Here is a 17,859-nt window from a genome sequence, read left to right on the forward strand (position 1 = left end):
CCTCCTCCTCCTTCTCTCTCTCTCTCTCTCTCTCTCTCTCTCTCTCTCTCTATCTCATTTTATTGCCATCAAGGTCATTGCTGAGACTCAGTACTTGCATCAGAAATTCACCACTGCTGCTGGCCTTTCTTTGTTTTGTTTTTGATAGAGACAGAAAGAAATTGAAACCTTAGGGAGAATCAAAAGGGAAAGAGAAAGTGAGGCACCTGCAGTACTGTTCCACTGCTTATGAATTCCTCCCCCCAACAGGTGGGCACTGGGATCAGATCTTTTGCTTATGATGGCATGTGTTTGCTACTATGCAAATCACTATCTAGCCCCTCTTCTCTTTCTTTCTCTCTTCCTTTCTGTTTGTCTCTGTCATATAGAGCAAAGTTGTGTGTGTGCAGTGATCCCCAGCAATAATTATTTTAATGTTCATATGCACATGTATCATTAAAAGTAGTGTTTTTATGAGGTTTTCATTATTGAGTTAGAGTACAGTTTTATTGATATAAATTCTAGCAAATATATTATTATTGTGACAAACTTTTTATTTAACATTTAAAATAAATATTCTAGGAACTAAGAAGCCAAATTATCATTCCTTTAAATGGCTTGGGAACTATTTATATTGAAGAATTGGTAGCCACTAAAAAGTAACTACCTAAAGAATTTAATTGATACATAAACATTGTTCTTCCTAGAATAGATTTGTCTATTTGATAAAGTATTGGTAGAGTTTCAGAAGATTGAATTGCAGGGAATGTTTCCATATAGGCTGATGTGTTCCCTTTCAATTAGAAAAATACTCATAATTTTTCTCAGAGATGATTCCTCATCCTTACTATGCATTCTTTCAGCACATAGAGTCTTTTGCTAATATTTAAACTTGTTTTAAGGCTTATGTGAGCATATACTCCTAAAATGTCATGGGGGAGATTATGTGGACAGATAAGCTCTGACATATGTTAATCATAGTTTATGGTTTGGGAAACTGAAGAATGCTGCCTGGGCTACAGTTTAGTAAACACTGTGCTTTTTTATCATGGAAAAATCATAGAAATACAGTTAATTGACTATAAATTTGGCAGTTACTTGATAAGACCTTGATAAATTGTTTCAAATATGTGTTGAATAGTCTTCTGTATAAGCAAATTATTAAACATTTGTGTCTTAAAAAAAACTCCCTTTTTGTAGGGAGCTGGGCAATAGCTCAGTGGGTTAAGCGCATATGGGACAATGTTCCAGGTTCGAGTCCCTGGCTCCCCACCTGCAGGAGGGTCACTTCACAAGCAGTGAAGTAGTTCTGCAGGTATCTGTCTTTCTCTCCTCTCTGTCTTCCCCTCCTCTCTCAATTTCTCTCTGTCCTATCCAACAACAACAGGTATGACAACAATAATAATAACAATGACAACAAGCACAAGGGCAAAAAATGGGAAAAGTAGCCTCCAGAAGCAGTGGATTCGTATTGCAGGCACTAAGCCCCAGCTGTAACCCTGGAGACAAAAAAAAAAAATAGTGTTTTGCTGGTATAGAGATAACTTTAGAATAATATAGATAGGAAGATACCTATTTGATGGCCCAGATATAAAGATCATTGATTCTGTTACCTTTTAAGGTTTTTTTTTTTTAGCTTTTTAAACTGTCTTTATTTTATTTATTGGATAGAAAAAGCCAGAAATCAAGAGGAAAGGGGGTGAGAGAGAGGGCGTGAGACAGAGGGTACAGAGACAGTACTCACAAAGCTTTTCCTCCTGCAGGTGGGGACTGGAGGCTCAAACCCAGATCTTTGTGAGCTGTAATATGTATACTCAACCAGTTGTGCCACCACCTGGCTCCTAAAGTTTCTTTTAATCTCAAATAGAACTCATGTCACTGTCAGCACAAATAGTATGCCTAAGTAACTTTATCTTGTAAATATGGCTTAACAATGGATAGATAACAGAACATGGTGATAAAAATCACTGAAGTATTTCTATCACTGACTGATATTGAAGAAATAGTCACATTAGTCTAGGGATGCCTGCTCATGATTTTTTGGTGGCAGTGTGTATTTTTAAAAAATGTGTCCAACAATAAATAAATAATATAATATATTCTTAAAGAGACTAACAAAGAGAGTGAGAATTAATACTAAAGATCTAACTTCTGGGGCCAGGCCATAGCATAACAAGTTGAGTGCACATGGTTACAATGTGCAATGATCTAGGTTCAAGCTACCAGTCCTCACCTGCCAGGGCAAAGCTTTGTGAGTTGTCAGGCAGTGTTGAAGGTCGGTTTCTCTCTCTCTCTCTCTCTCTCTCTCTCTCTCTCTCTCTCTCTCTCTCTCCCTCCCTCCCTCCCTCTCTCTCTCTCCCTCTCCCCCCTCCCCCTCTCTTCGTCCACCTTCCCTTTCAATTTCCCTAGCTCTCTATCCAAAAGTAAATTAGTAGATAAAAGGTAAATTTAACTTCTTTGCTTTCAAAATGATTCCTTTAACATATCAGTATTGAGGGCTGGGCTGTGGCACAGTGGGTTAAGTGCACATTGTGCAAAGTACACTAAAGAGTCATCATTAAAGTATGCCATTCTCTTGCCCTTATTCAGCTCTTGTAGTCCTTACTTTGCCACACAGATAGCTTTGATCTGACATGGTTAGCTTTGGTGTCTTTGGGGGACGTGTATTAGGAGGTAGATGAGGAAGGTATCTAGGACTAAGTAGAAACTGTTTCATTAGGAACTTTAAAAGGTTCTTTCTACTTTCTTGCTTCATTTATTAACTCACTGCAAATTATTGGCATATATTTAAAATATATGTTTTCCCCTAACTGATGGATAAGTACTGGCACTGAGCCCCAGCAATAACCTTGGATGCAAAAAAAAAAAAAAAAATTCAATCTGACTCCTAATTTGAAGTCTTAAGTGCTTAGATTGAAGGAAAATATATTCAACCTATGGTCTATGCATCAAAAAGTTTGAGACATTGAATCCATTTTTCCCCTCTCATGTTAATTAAATATTTATTTGTGAGACTTTAAGTTAATAGGAGTGTACATTAACACCATTTCCACTACCAAATGTCTGTGTCCCTCTCACCACCACCCCTCCCCCATGAAGCTGAATATATACACTCATCCTCCACCCAGAGTTTTTACTTTGGTGCCCTACTCCAAACTCAGTCAGATTCTGCTTTCACTTTCACTTTCTGTTCTTCTTTTTCTACTTCTGTTCGAGTGGGATCATCTCATACTCATCTTTGTCTTTCTGATTTATCTCACTTCTAGCTCCATCCAAGATGGGTCAGAGAAGGTGGGCTCATTGTTCTTAATAGCTGCGTAATATTCTATTTTGTATTTATACCACAGCTTTCTCAGCCATTCATCTGTTGTTGGGCACCTGGTTTGCTTCCAGGCTGTGCTGCTATGAACATAAGTGTCCACATATCTTTTTGGTTGGGTGTTATGGAGTCCTCAGGATATATCCCCAGGAGAGGAATTACTGGGTCATATGGGAGGTCTATTTCTAGCCTTGTAAAGGCTCTCCAGACTGCTTTGCACAGAGGTTGAACCAAGTGACATTCCCACCAGCACTGTAGGAGGGATCCTTTGTCTCCACAACCTCTCTAGCACTTGTTGCTGCTGTCATTTTTGATGTATGCCATTCTCACAGGGGTGAGGTATTTCAATGTTGTCTTTATTTGCCTTTCTCTGACACTAAGTGATCTGGAGCAATTTCTCATGTTTGTTAGCCTTTTGGATCTCTTCTGTAGTGAATAGTCTGTTCATATCCTCTGCCCATTTTTAGATGGGATCATTGGTTTTTTTTTTTTTTGTTACTAAGTTTGGTGAGCTCTTTATATATTTTGGTTATTAGTCTCTTGTCTGATATATGGCATGTGAAGATCTTCTTCCATTCTGTGAGGGGTCTGTTTGGGTGATGGTTTCTTTTGCTGTAGTCCCATTGATTTATTTCGTTTTGTCTTGCAGTTGGGTTTGTGTCATCAAAGATGTCTTTGAGGTTTAGGTGGGAAAATGTTCCACCAATGTTTTCCTCTAAGTATTTGATATTTTCTGGTCTAACTAACATCCAGGTCCTTGATCCATTTGGAGTTGATTTTTTTTTTCTGATGAGATAAAGTGGTTCAGTTTCATTCTCCTGCAAGTTTCAACCCAGTTTTCCCAGCACCATTTGTTGAACAGAGCCTCCTTCCTCCATTTAATAATTTGGGCCTCTTATCAAAAATTAGATACCCTTCAGTATGAGGGTAAAAATATGTAATTATTTATCTCTCTTACTGCTATTTTGTTTTTATTTTGTGTGTCTCTTGCCAAAATTAAAGTTATAGGGAGCGACTTTGGAAATTGCTTTCCGGCTCTGAAAGTTCCAGAGTGTATCTCCTGCGAAGTTAGTGCGGCACGAGTTCCTGATCCCTCTCCCACGCAGCAGCCTAGATCAGCTCCAGTTGAGTTCTCTCCAACCCAGAGAGCACTAGCTCGGGAAGAAGCACCCTCAGGCTATCCCGGCAATTCTAGTCTGTGTTTTGAATTTAAAGAACAGTTACCTTGTTGGAGAAAAATTAATTCATTGTCTGTTAGCAAATCTGTCTTTTCCAAATAGGTTTTATTTATTTATTTATTTATTTATTTATTTATTTATTTACTAGAGCACTGCTCAGCTCTGGCTTGTGGTGCAGGGGTAGGAGTGGGAGGATTAAACCCAGGACTTCAGAGCCTCAGGCATGAGAGCTCTTAGCATAACCAGTATGCTATCTACCCCTGCCTGGTCCTCCCTTTATACCTTTGTACTCCTTATGGCTGAAGAGATGATAAGAGGCCCCCAGCTCCTCAACTGCAGGGAGGTCGCTTCACTAGTGGTGAAGCTGGTCTTCAGCTGTTTATCTTGCTCTCTCCCCATGTTCCCCTCCCCTCTCAATTTCCCTCTGTCCTATCAAAAAAAAATTAAAAAATTAAAATAATAATAATAATAAAGTTATAGGGAGCAATACCTGGGTCTTATTATTTCCTTAATGCCTAACCTGGTATTTTTGCATATAAGAAGCTTTTGTTAAATATTTTCTAATTGGTTAATTAAATAAATCTTTAAAAGGTAAATAATACTGTGTTTCCTTATGTATAGGATGAAAGTGACCAAACAGCAAGTGTTGAAGAACTAGAAAAACAGATTGAAAAACTGAGTAAAGTAAGTTAAACAATTTCCAGACTTAAGTTTGCATCTAATTTTTTTATGATGTTTTAAAAACTGCCATTGTGGTCAGAAAGATAGCTCACTTAAGAGGGTGCTTGCTTTGATAAGTACTGACATAAGTTCAAGCCTCTGGCCATCCCACAGCACTAGAATTTATAAACTGGATATATATATATATACATATATGTACATATACATATATATATTCATGTTTCATTAAATATTGATTTCAGTTGTATCAGTCAAATTTCAGATTAACTTTTTTTTTAAATGTACATTTTAAAAGTATGATGGAGGGTGGCAAGTGGTAGCATACCAGAATAAGCGCACATAGTGTGAAGCAATAGAACTGGCTCATGGATCCAGTTCCAGCCACCGACTCCCCACCCATACAGGGATAGCTTCACAAGCAGTGAGGCAGGTCTGCTGGTGTATATCTTTCTCTCTCCCTCTCTATCTTCCCCATCTCAATTTCTCTCTGTTTTAACAACAACCAAAAAAGGAAAAAAATGGCCCACAAGAGCAGTGAATTTGTAGTCCAGGCACTAAACTCCAGCAATAACCATGGAGGGAAAAGAAAAAAAAAAAAAATATATATATATATATATATATATATATTTATTTATGATGGTTGGGGAGAGTTGTATACATGTATATATATGTGTGTGTGACTTATACTCACATATGCATATAGAAACATTTTTTATAAAATGTAATTAATAGAATTTGGTCAACTTGCTTTGACTAATAAAATACTTGATCATATTGTTTATTACTGTCTTAAAGTAAAACATGGGTTACTTTAAGGTATTTGACAAAATAAAACTTTTTCTTTTTTTATTATCTTTATTTATTGGATAGACACAGCCAGAAATCAAGAGGGGAGGGAATGACAGAGAGGGAGAGAGACAGTGAGACACCTGCAGCATTGCTTTATCACTCGAAAAGCATTCCCCCTGCAAGTGGAGACAGGGGCTTGAACCTGGGTCCTTGCGCTTTGTAATATGTGCACCCAACCAAGTGCACCACCACCCAGCCCCCAACTTTTTCTTTTAATAGTAAGCAATATGAATATTTCAGTGCCCTCAAAAAAAAAAGGCTTTTATTCTTGGGCTGGATGGTGACACACTTGCTTGAATGCACATGTTATAATGTGCAGGGACCCAGCTACAAGCCACTGGGCCCCACCTGCAGGAGGAAAGTTTCACAAACAGCAAAACAGTGCTGTAGGTGTCTCTCTTTCTTTCTCCCTATCTCTCCCTCCCTTCTAAATTTCTCTGTGTGTCTAAGAAATAAAATATTTTAAAAATGAAAAAACAAAGTTTGTTCTTTTTTGTGTTACTGAAATTGAATTCAGATGTGCAATATTTAGCCCCTTTGCTGTATTTCTCAGTAATGAGTGTTTTTGTTTTAAAAGCATGAGTTAACCGGTGTAAGGACCAGTGTAAGGACCGGTGTAAGGATCCTGGTTCGAGCCCCTATCACCCCACCTGCAGAGGAGTTGCTTCACAGGCCGTGAAGCAGATGTCTATCCATCTCTCCCCCTGTCTTCCCCTCCTCTCTCCATTTCTCTCTGTCCTATCCAACAATGACAACATCAATAACAACAACAATAATAACTACAACAACAATAAAAGGGCAACAAAATGAAAAATAAATGAACAAAAATATTTTTAAAGCATGAGTTAAAAGTTTCATATTATATATGAACTTTTAAAGTACTTACATCCATAGCTTGAATATATGCATCATTTTTTTAACAGCAGCAGAGTCAGTACAGAAAGAAGCTCTTTGGTGCTTCTCACTCATTACGTTCAATGATGTTTGGCCAGGATCGCTACAGACGCCGTTATTGGATTCTACCCCAATGTGGGGGGATTTTTGTAGAAGGCATGGAGAGTGGTGAAGGTAGGAATAATTCTAAAGTGCTATAAGAAATCATGTTTGTAAAAAAAAAAAAAAAAAATCATGTTTGTTTTTTTTTAAAAAAAGGATTAATTAACAAAACCATAGGGTAGGAGGGGTACAACTCCACACAATTCCCACCACCCAATCTCCATATCCCACACCCTCCCCTGATAGCTTTCCCATTCTCTATCCCTCTGGGAGCATGGGCCCAGGGTCATTGTGGGTTGCAGAAGGTAGAAGGTCTGGCTTCTGTAATTGCTTCCCCGCTGAACATGGACGTTGACTGGTCGGTCCATACTCCCAGTCTGCCTCTCTCTTTCCCTAGTAGGGTGTGTCTCTGGGGAAGAAGCTGAGCTCCAGGACATATTGGTGGGGTCTTCAATCCAGGGAAGCCTGGCCAGCATCCTGATGGCATCTGGAACCTGGTGACTGAAAAGAGAGTTAACATACAAAGCCAAACAAATTGTTGAGCAATCATGGACCCAAAGCTTGGAATAGTGGAGAGGAAGTGTTAGGGAGGTACTCACTGCAAACTCTAGTGTACTTCTGCTTTCAGGTATATATTTTGCAATAGTTTACAGATATGTGTGTGAACATATGCTCTCTCTCACAGAAACTGGTGTATATCTAGTTTTTGGGACTTTGTTAGAAAGTGAACCACCTGGGATGAAATTAGAAATACTATGAAAGGAAAGGTCTCACCTGAGTAATGAAGCTGAAGGGTTGTCATTCCACACATGAAGTCTCTGGACACAGTCTGAAGTGAAGCATGTTGAGGTGGTAATCGTTGCGTTGGTGAGGTTGTGATCGGCAGATGCAATATTATTTGATATGGATTGGGAGAGACATACGGGAAAGTGGGCCCTATCCAAGGGTTCCAGGACTGGGGGAAGTAGGGGCTCTATGGCGGAGATGTGAGGTTCCTGCTATCTTAGGGTTCAAAAAGACAATCGATAGTTAATGTTATCATCACATTATTTGGTAATTGGGTTAACTTTGAAAAGTCCTTTTGGTAGGGTTTGCTGTACAGTACCCAGTATCTTGTACATAGCTGTGCTATTGGATGCTTCTGATCTACTTGGTCTAGGCTTTTGAGAGAGTCCGCATATCAAATACACAGCCTGTATATTTAAAAGATTCAGTTTGTGTTTTAAAAAACTTTGAGACATACAATTGATTTTCTCCCTCTCATATTAATTAACTAGTGATTTATATGTCTACATTTTGCTAGGAGTGTACATAAACACCATTCTCACCACCAAAAGACAGTAACCCATCCCTCCCACCCACCCCCACCCCCCACTGGCCCAGGAAGCTGCATGTCTATCCCTCACCACAGGGTTTTTACTTTGATGCCCTACTTACAATTTGGTCAGGTCCTGCTTTTAGTTTCCCTTTCAGATCTTCTTCCTCAACTTCTGTTGATGAGTGGGATCATCCCATACTCATCTTTATCTTTCTGACTTAGCTCACTTAACATAATTCCTTCTAGTTCTGTCCAAGACGGGTCAGAGAATGTGGGTTCATTGTTCTTGATAGCTGCATAGTATTCCATTGTGTATATATAGCACAGCTTTCTCAGCCACTCATCTGTTGTTGGGCACCTGGGTTGCTTCCAGGTTTTAGCTATTATGAATTGTGCTGCTATGAACATAGGAGTACACACCTCTTTTTGGTTGGGTGTTATGGAGTCCTTGGGGTATAAGCCCAGGAGAGGAATTACTGGATCATATGGAAGGTCCATGTCTAGCCTTCTGAGAGTTTTCCAGACTGCTCTCCACAGAGGCTGGACCAATTTACATTCCCAGCAGCAATGTAAAAGGGTTCCTCTGTCCCCACAACCTCTCCAGCATTTGTTGCTGCTGTCCTTTTTGATGTATGCCATTCTTACAGGAGTGAGGTGGTATCTTAGTGTTGTCTTAATTTGCATTTCACTGACAATCAGTGACCTAGGGCAGTTTTTCATATGTTTGTTAGCCTTTTGGATTTCCTCTGTAGTGAATGTATTGTTCATATCCTCTGCCCATTTTTGGATGGGGTCATTTGCTTTTTTGGTACTAAGTTTGCTGAGCTCTTTATATATTTTGGTGATTAGTTTCTTCTCTGATGTATGGCATGTGAAGATCTTCTCCCATTCTGTGAGGGGTCTCTTTGTTTGTTTAATAGTTTCTTTGATGTGCAGAAGCTTTTCAGTTTGATGTAGTCCCATTGGTTTGTTTCTGCTTTAGTCTTCCTTGCAATTGGGTTTGAATTATCAAAGATGTCCTTGCGGTGTAGGTGGGAAACTGTTTTACCAATGTTTTCCTCTAAGTATTTGATTGTTTCTGGTCTGACATCTAGGTCTTTGATCCATTTAGAGTTGATTTTTGTTTCTGGTGAGATAAAGTGGTTCAATTTCATTCTTCTGCATGTTACAACCCAGTTTTCCCAGCACCATTTATTGAAGAGAGCCTCCTTTGTCCATTTAATCCTTTGGGCCCCCTTATCAAAGATTAGATGTCCATAGGTGTGGGGATTTATTTCTGGGCTTTCAATTCTGTTCCAGTGGTCTGTGTGCCTATTTTTGTTCCAGTATCATGCTGTTTTGATGATGATGGCTTCATAATATAGTTTAAGTTCTGGGAGTGTGATGCCTCCATTTCTTTTTCTTTTCCTCAAGATGGTTTTGGCAATTCTAGGTGTTTTCAGGTTCCAGATAAATGATTGTAGTGTTTGTTCTATTCTCTTAAAGAAGCTTCGTGGAACTTTGATGAGTATTGCATTAAATTTGTATATGGCTCTGGGGAGAATATTCATTTTGATGATATTTATTCATCCAATCCATGAGCATGGGATATCTTTCCATTTCTTGGTATCAGTTTCTATTTCCTTGAGTAGCAACTCATAGTTTTCAGCATACAAGTCTTTGGTCACCTTTATTCCTAGGTATTTGATTCATTTTGCTGAAACAGTAAATGGGAGTGATTTCTGGATGTCTTCTTCTTCAGATTTAGTGTTTGCATAAAGAAATGCCACTGATTTTTTGTACATTGATTTTGTAGCCTGACACCTTGCTGTATTGCCTAATAACTTCCAGTAGTTTTCTGCTGTATTCTTTAGGTTTTTCTATGAATACTATCATATCATCTGCAAATAGTGAGAGCTTGACTTTTTCCCTTCCAATCTGTATTCCTTTAATTTCTTTCTCTTGCCTGATTGCTATGGCAAGAACTTCCAATACTATGTTGAAGAGTAATGGTGACAGTGGACAGGTCTGTCTAGTCCCCAATCTGAGGGGGAATGCGTTCAGCTTCTGTCCATTGAGTATGATGTTGGCTGTAGGTTTGCTATATATAGACTCCACTATCTTGAGGAATTTCCCATCTATTCCCATTTTTTGTAGAGTTTTGAGCATGAATGGGTATTGGATTTTGTCAAAGGCTTTCTCTGCATCTATCGAGATAATCATGTGGTTTTTTGGCTTTGCTTTTATTGATGTGGTGAATGACATTGATTGATTTACGGATGTTGAACCAGCCTTGCATTCCTGGGATGAATCCCACTTGGTCGTGATGAACAATCTTTTTGATATGTTGCTGTATCCGGTTGGCCAAGATCTTGTTTAATATTTTGGCATCTATGTTCATCAGAGATATTGGTCTGTAGTTTTCCTTTTTTGTTTTGTCCCTATCAGCTTTTGGTATCAGGGTAATGTTGGCTTCATAGAAGGTGGAAGGGAGTATTCCTGTGTCTTCAATCTTATGGAAAAGCTTAAGAAGTATGGGTGCTAACTGTCTCCTAAAAGTTTTGTAGAATTCGTTTGTGAAGCCATCTGGTCCAGGACTTTTGTTGTTGGAGAGATTCTTAATAACGGTTTCAATTTCTTTGTCTGTGATTGGTGCATTTAGATTTTGTAGTTCTTTTTGGTTCAGTTTTGGAAGGGTATATGCTTCTAGGATTTGTTCCATTTCTTCCAGATTCTATAGCTTGGTGTCGTATAGTTCTTTATAGAAGTTTCACAGGATTCTTTGGATTTCTGTGGTGTCAGTTGTGATATCTCCTCCAGTTTACAATTCTATTAATTTGAGTCTTCTCTCTTTTTTGTTTGGTGAGTCTGGCTAGGGGGTTGTCAATTTTGTTTAATCTTTCAAAGAATCAACATTTGGCTTCATTGATCTTTTGTATGGTTCTTTTATTTTCGATGTTGTTTATTTCTGCTCTAACTTTAGTGATTTTTCTCCTGGTTGCTTTAGGGTTCCTTTGTTCCTCTTTCTCTAAGTCCTTGAGGTGTGCAGTAAGTTCGTTCATTTGAGCTTCTTCTTGGTGTTTATTATGTGATTGTATGGCTATAAGTTTCCCTCTCAGTACTGCTTTAGCTGTGTCCCAAATATTTTGATAGGTTGTGTCTTCATTTTCATTTGTTTCCAGGAACATTTGAATTGCCTGCTTGAGTGAGTCTCTGACCCAGTGGTTTCTAAGGAGCATGTTGTTTAGTTTCCAAATTCTGTGACTTTTAATAAATTTCTGTTTGTTGTTGAATGTTAGTTTTACTCCACTGTGGTCTGAGAAGATACTTGGGATGATTTCATGCTCTTGAATTTATTGATGCTGTCTTTGTGGCCTAACATGTGGTCTATCCTTGAGTATGTGTTATGTGGATTTCAAAAGAAGGTGTATTCCAGTTTTTAGGGGTGAAGGACTCTGAAAATGTCCAAGAGGTCTAGTCTGTCAATCTCCCCATTTATTTCTCTTGTATCTTTGTTTATTCTCTGCTTTGTTGATCTGTCTAAATGTTAGAGTGGGGTATTGAAGTCTCCCACTATTATTGTATTACTATTGATGTATTTTTGAAATTCTTTCACTAAGTGCTTGACATATTTAGATGGTCCCTCATTGGGTGCATAGATGTTAATAATTGTTAAGTCTTCTTGGCTGATTGATCCTCTAATCATTATGTAATGTCCTTGCCTATCTTTTATTACTTTATTTAATTTAAAATCTATTGTGTCTGAGATGAGAATGGCTGTTCCTGCCCTTTTTTGTGGTCTGTTAGCCTGTATAATAGTTTTCCATCCTTTCACTTTAAGTCTGTGTTTATCTTGTTGTGACAGATGGGATTCTTGCAAGCAGCATATGGTTGGGTTATGTTTTCTGACCCATCCCCCCACTCTGTGCCTTTTGATGGGTGAGTTTAAGCCATTGACGTTTATTGATATTATGGATTTAATGTATTGTAGTGCCATTGTTCAAAAAAATTTTTTTGTTTGCTCTGATATATTGCAAGTATTATAGTGATGTTCCTGTTTATAAGAGGTCTTTTAGAACCTCTTTCAGGGCCGGCTTGGTGATGGTTGCCTCCTTTAACTGTTGTTTGTCTAAGAAGGTTTTGATCCCTCCTAGTTTGAATAAAAGTCTAGCAGGATATATTATCCTTGGTTGAAACCCTTTTTCATTCAGGGCTCGATAGATATCTTGCCATTCCCTTTTGTCTTTTAGAGTTTGAGTGGAGAAGTCTGCAGATAATCAAACAAGGGAAAACAAGGGTTTTCCCTTGTATGTGACTTTTTGTTTCTCTCTTGCAGCCTTTGGGATCCTTTCTTTATCCTTACTTCTTCTGATTATGACTATGATGTATCTTGGTGTCTTCAGGTCTGGGTTGATTCTGTTTGGTACTCTCTGGGCCTCTTGAATCTTGATGTCCTTTCTGTTATTCAGGTTTGGGAAGTTTTCTTCTATTATTTCCTCTAGAATGTTTGCTTCCCCTTCCTCTCTTTCTTCCTCTGGCAGGCCAATTATATGAATGTTACTTCTTTTGAGATCATCCCATATGTCTCTGTTGTTGTTTTCAGTATCTCTCAATCTATTTTTAAGCTCTTTCACCTCTTTCTTAGTTTTCTCTAACTCATCCTCTGTCTGACTAATTCTGTTTTCTGCTTCTGTTAGTCTGCTTTCCCTTGCCTCAGCTTCTTTCTTCATTACAGCTATTTCAGCTTTCAGTTCTCTAATTGCCTCAAGATAATCAGTGTTTTCCTTGGAGATCTCAACTGTTGTTTCCCTAATACTGCCATTCCTTTCCTCCGATGTTGTTTTCATTTCTGTGATTAATAAGTTTATTATTGCTTGCATACTTTTCTTATCTATGTTTACTTCTGGCTGATTTGCAGTTTCTTCTGGGCTCTTGTCTTCATTCATTGGAGTAGCAGTTTTATTTGTTTTTGATCTACCCATTTTTTTGATTTATGTGTTTCTTTTTTTTTTATATTATCTGTTGTTCCTCAGTTGTTGTGTCTTGAGTATAAGCAACACTGTGCTAAGTACCTTTATGACAATTGCACTCACCAACCTCAGGAATTACAGTAGCAACTGAAGCAAGTATTGAAGCAGTTTAATCACTACCAGTTATCCAAACCATGTCTCCAGTCCGTGAAAAAATAGTAACCAAATCCCAGTGAAGAAGAAAGAGAAAAGAAAGAAGGGATATCAAGAATAGACAGTTATGCAAATCTACTATCCACTGTATATTCTAGGGGTAACAAGAGGGGGAAGGGAAGTAGAGCAGAGATACACACATAGAGAGTCCACTCTGAGTCAGATTTCTTCCCCAAAATAATTCACAAATTCAGAAAGGCAAAGAAGAAGGAAGCAAGAAGTGTATGACAAGATAAAAAAAAAAAAAGAAAAAAAAGAAAGAAGAGACAAGAGAGAGAAAAGGGAAAAGATAAGAAAAAGAGCTGTAATTAAAGAGTAGTGAAAGGAAAGGTTTTTTTTGATTACTTTATTTTTAATTTAATTTAATTTAATTTTTTTGATTAGCTAGGATGGGGAGGGAGGGTAGAGGAGGTAGGATTAAGGAGACAAGTTCCTCCCACAATAGATAAGATGCCCACTACCCTAGCACTGAAATATATGCTAAGAGTTAATTCTGATCAACCTAAAGGGGGGGAAGATATATAATATAATATAATATAATATAATAGTATATTTATGTATAATAAATATACTATAAATATTTATATTTATATTTATATAATATTTATAATATAATATTTATATTTATACTATATTTATATTTATAAATATAAATATAGTATAATATAATAGTATATTTTAATACTAAAATGGAGCAGGATAAAAAAAATAAAATAAAAACCCTGTCCCAGATTACCTCAAACCTTGTGATCAGAGGCAGCTGATTGTTAAGAATGATAAAAAACAAACAAACAAACAAACAAAACCTCAGGACTAGACCAGGATAGCTGAAATAGACAGTTATGCAAATCTACTATCCACTGTATATTCTAGGGGTGGCTAAAGGAGGAAGGGAAGTTGAGCAGAGACACTCGCAGTGAGAGTCCACACTGAGTCAGAATTCTTCCCCAAAATAATTCCCAAATGTTTATCAGTGAATTCAAAAAAGCACACTGTTTGGTGGTGTGGGGGCTGGGGGCTGTGGCTTTGGAAGCTGTAGGATTAAGGAAGAAAGCATGACAAGAATGAGAAAAAGAGGGAAAAAAAAGAGATAGAGAGATTAAAGAAAAAGATAAGAAAAAGAACAGTCATAAAAGAGCAGTGAAAGGAAAGATTTTTTTAAAATTTATTTATTTTTAATTATTTAATTAGCTATGAGGGGTGAGGTGGGGGGGGGGGTTTGGCTACTTAGAAAGAAAAAAGGCCAGAGGTTTCAGAAGGGTATAGACTTAGAATGAATGATACTCCCTGGTGGGATAGGAATTTGGTAAAGACAGAAGCTCAGCAGGGGAGCCTGCTAGGAGCTGGTCCCGAGGGACAGGTTGGGGGGGGCAAGGGGGAGGAGGTATGCTTAAAAATTAAAACGAAAAAAAAAATTTCCCCTTTTTTCCTACTCTAATTCTTAACCCAAATTAAGTTATAGTCACCTCCTTGGTGTCACCACTAGGACCCCTTATTGACTGGCCTACTAAAGGCAGAAAATCCTACTGTTTCCAGGAGATGTGGTCAGAGCTCAAGCCACTAGCAGCTTCTCAGTCCACCATCTTCCGGGAACCCCCCGTTTTTTGTTTTTTTTTTTTAATCCTGTTACTCCTCTACTATGTTTTATACTTCCAGATTCAAATTTTTATTGTTTATGAAAATGGTCACAGTACCCCTTCCTGATAAATATTCTTTGTTTGGCCATGTATTTTTTCTGTCACATCCTGGAATCAAACATGAACTCCTACTTTTATTATTTAGTTGATGAATATCTTCACCTGTATTATATGTATAGCTGATCTTCCATTTCTCTTCTTTCTCTTTGTTCGGCTTTCCAATATGTGGTTTATTCTTTAACTTTGACTTTAATGCCTGAGGCTCATAACCTCCTACACCACTAGAAGTCAGAGCTGAGTAGTGCTCTGGTAGAAAGAAAGAAAGAAAGAAAGAAAGGAAGGAAGGAAGAAGGAAGGAAAGAAAAGAATGACAAGAGAGTGGATTAAATGCTTTACTAAAGAATCTGAAAGTATTATGGAGGCAGTCACAGAAAAGGTCATTTTTATTTTTAATTACTTTTTCCCTGCCAGGTTTTCACATCTGTGAAACTCCACTGCCCCTGATTGCCTGTTTGTTTCTCTCTCTGTCCCCCCACCTTATTTTTAGAGCAGAGAGACAGGACCCTCCCTTATTAGATACCTCATATATATGTACTGATTTTTTTCATTATTTAGTTGAATATTTGAGGGTCCCTGTGTAGAGGTGTGTAGTTCTATTTCCATATAGTTCTCTCCTCTCTAGTACTTTCTTCTGAGCCCTCTAGCCACTTTGGTCTCACTTGAACTTTCAGGAAAGTTTATTTTATTTTATTTTCTTCTCTTTTCTTTTTAGATTTTATTTATTCATGCAGATAGTAGGAGAGAGAGAACAAGGACTAGACATCACTCTAGTACATATGTTTTGAGGGATTGAACTCAGGACTTCATGCTAGAGAATTCAATGCTTGATCCACTGTGTCACCTCCCTATACCACTGAGAGTTTCATTTTTTCATCTCAGGGAGCTTGTCAGATTCTACTTAATTCCTTCTTCTTCCTGCTCTATAGCCTGGAAACTAATCCAAGACAAATTAGCTAGGGCAACCTAGGGCAATATAGACTTATTTTGTTTTCTGTCTTTGTTACCTGATATTCTGCTTCTTATAAACTCTTGCTTCATATATTCTGCTTGTATTTGTTTGTTCTTAGTTGTCTCATGCAACTCTATGACTCCATAATAACTAGAAGCATAAATCTGAGGTAAAACATTTTAAATTGGGTTAGGAAGTAACTTCAAAAAAGCATGCGAAATCTATTTAAAAATTAACGTGTGTGTTTATGTGTATGTGTCTGTATATAATTGGAATAGAAACTTAACATGTCATTGTGTGTGATGGTAAACTTTGTAAATAAAAGTTATTTTAACTATATATCAGTTGTATATACACTGATATTGACAATGATAAAAGTTAGTGGAGTGAGGATTCTATTTTAGATTATGTTGTAAGAGAAAACCTTTGCAAGAAAACTACACAGTCTGAAATATGAAAGATAGAGCCAGTCAACAAAAACAGTGTACCAAGTAGAGATAATAGCAAGCACATAATGTACTTGAGTACTTGACAAGAGAAAAAAGGGGAAATAAGGTTCTAAAGACAAGAGTGGTCAGAAGGGACTGGCAAAATAACTTACTTAGTGTGCTGTGTGTTGCCCAGGTTCAAGCAGGGCCTCAGGGCATTGAAATAAGCTTAGGTATTTTATTATCTTATTTTCACTCTTTCCATTAAGGGGGAAAAAGAGTGGTCAAAGTTCTTTTATGTTTTTGAAAAGTTAAGTGTCTTTTTAATATTCTGTCAATCAATATTAAATCCCTAATAAAATGTTTAAAAAATAATATTCCATTGAATACTCTGTAGCCATTAAAACTACTGGTAGTGTAGTTTTATACTTATTGGCACATCAAAATAATTATAGGGTATTCATTAAATATTTAACTTGGAATATTATGTATATTGTAGGATTTTTCCCCTTTTTAACTTAGTGATTTAATAATAGTTTACAAGATTATAAGGTTATAGAAGTATAGTTCCACACCACACCCCTCATCAAGTTCTGTGATCTCCTAACCACTAATAACCACCACAGTTCTTACAAAGACTCAGAAATTAGTTAGTCATTAGCTTGTAATAAAAAAGAGTTTTTTTATTACAAGCTCATGTTTTTTTGTTACCTAAATTCCACATGAGTGAAAACATCCAGTAGTTGTCTTACCCTACTTCATTAAGCATAATCACCCATAGTTCCATTATTATAGGTTTATAAATTTTATATTTGAGTTACATGTACAGAGAACTCTTGGAAGGGTTTTACAAGAGTGTTGATATTCTTGCTGTGAATTAGAACTTTCATTTTTATTTTTTGTAATGATTAACCACAGTTCTTATGTTTAATATTCCAAGGAGCAAAACTAAAAAAAAAAAAAAAAACTATTTTAGGGAGTTGGGTGGTAGTGTAATGGGTTAAGTGCAGGTGGCACAGAGTACAAAGACCAGTGTAAGGATCCTGATTGGAGCCCCCGGCTCCCCACCTACAGGGGAGTCACTTCACAAGCAGTGAAGCAGGCCTGCAGTTTTCTTTCTCTCCCCCTCTATGTGTTCCCCTCCTCTCTCCACTTCTCTCTGTCCTATCAACAACAATGACATCAATAACAACAACAATAATTACAACAATAAAACAACAAGGGCAACAAAAGGGAATAAATAAATACATATTTTTTAATCTATTTTATAAAAGAGGGGAAATAAGCTGCGTTTTAGGTAATC

At 37.4% G+C, this 17,859-nt stretch overlaps 1 protein-coding gene across 26 annotated transcripts in view; it reads left to right on the forward strand.

Annotated features, from left to right (window-relative positions):
• BAZ2B (bromodomain adjacent to zinc finger domain 2B) overlaps positions 1-17,859 on the forward strand; it is a 368,528-nt gene that overhangs the window by 325,735 nt on the left and 24,934 nt on the right. For all 26 annotated transcript variants that reach the window (XM_060177832.1, XM_060177835.1, XM_060177833.1 and 23 more), the window contains 2 exons: positions 5,098-5,160; positions 6,930-7,074. In XM_060177832.1, the coding sequence (XP_060033815.1) occupies positions 5,098-5,160; positions 6,930-7,074 (208 nt within the window). The remainder of the gene's footprint in view (positions 1-5,097; positions 5,161-6,929; positions 7,075-17,859) is intronic.

The sequence above is a fragment of the Erinaceus europaeus genome, chromosome 18, assembly GCF_950295315.1.
Source record: "Erinaceus europaeus chromosome 18, mEriEur2.1, whole genome shotgun sequence".
Classification (NCBI taxonomy): domain Eukaryota; kingdom Metazoa; phylum Chordata; class Mammalia; order Eulipotyphla; family Erinaceidae; genus Erinaceus; species Erinaceus europaeus.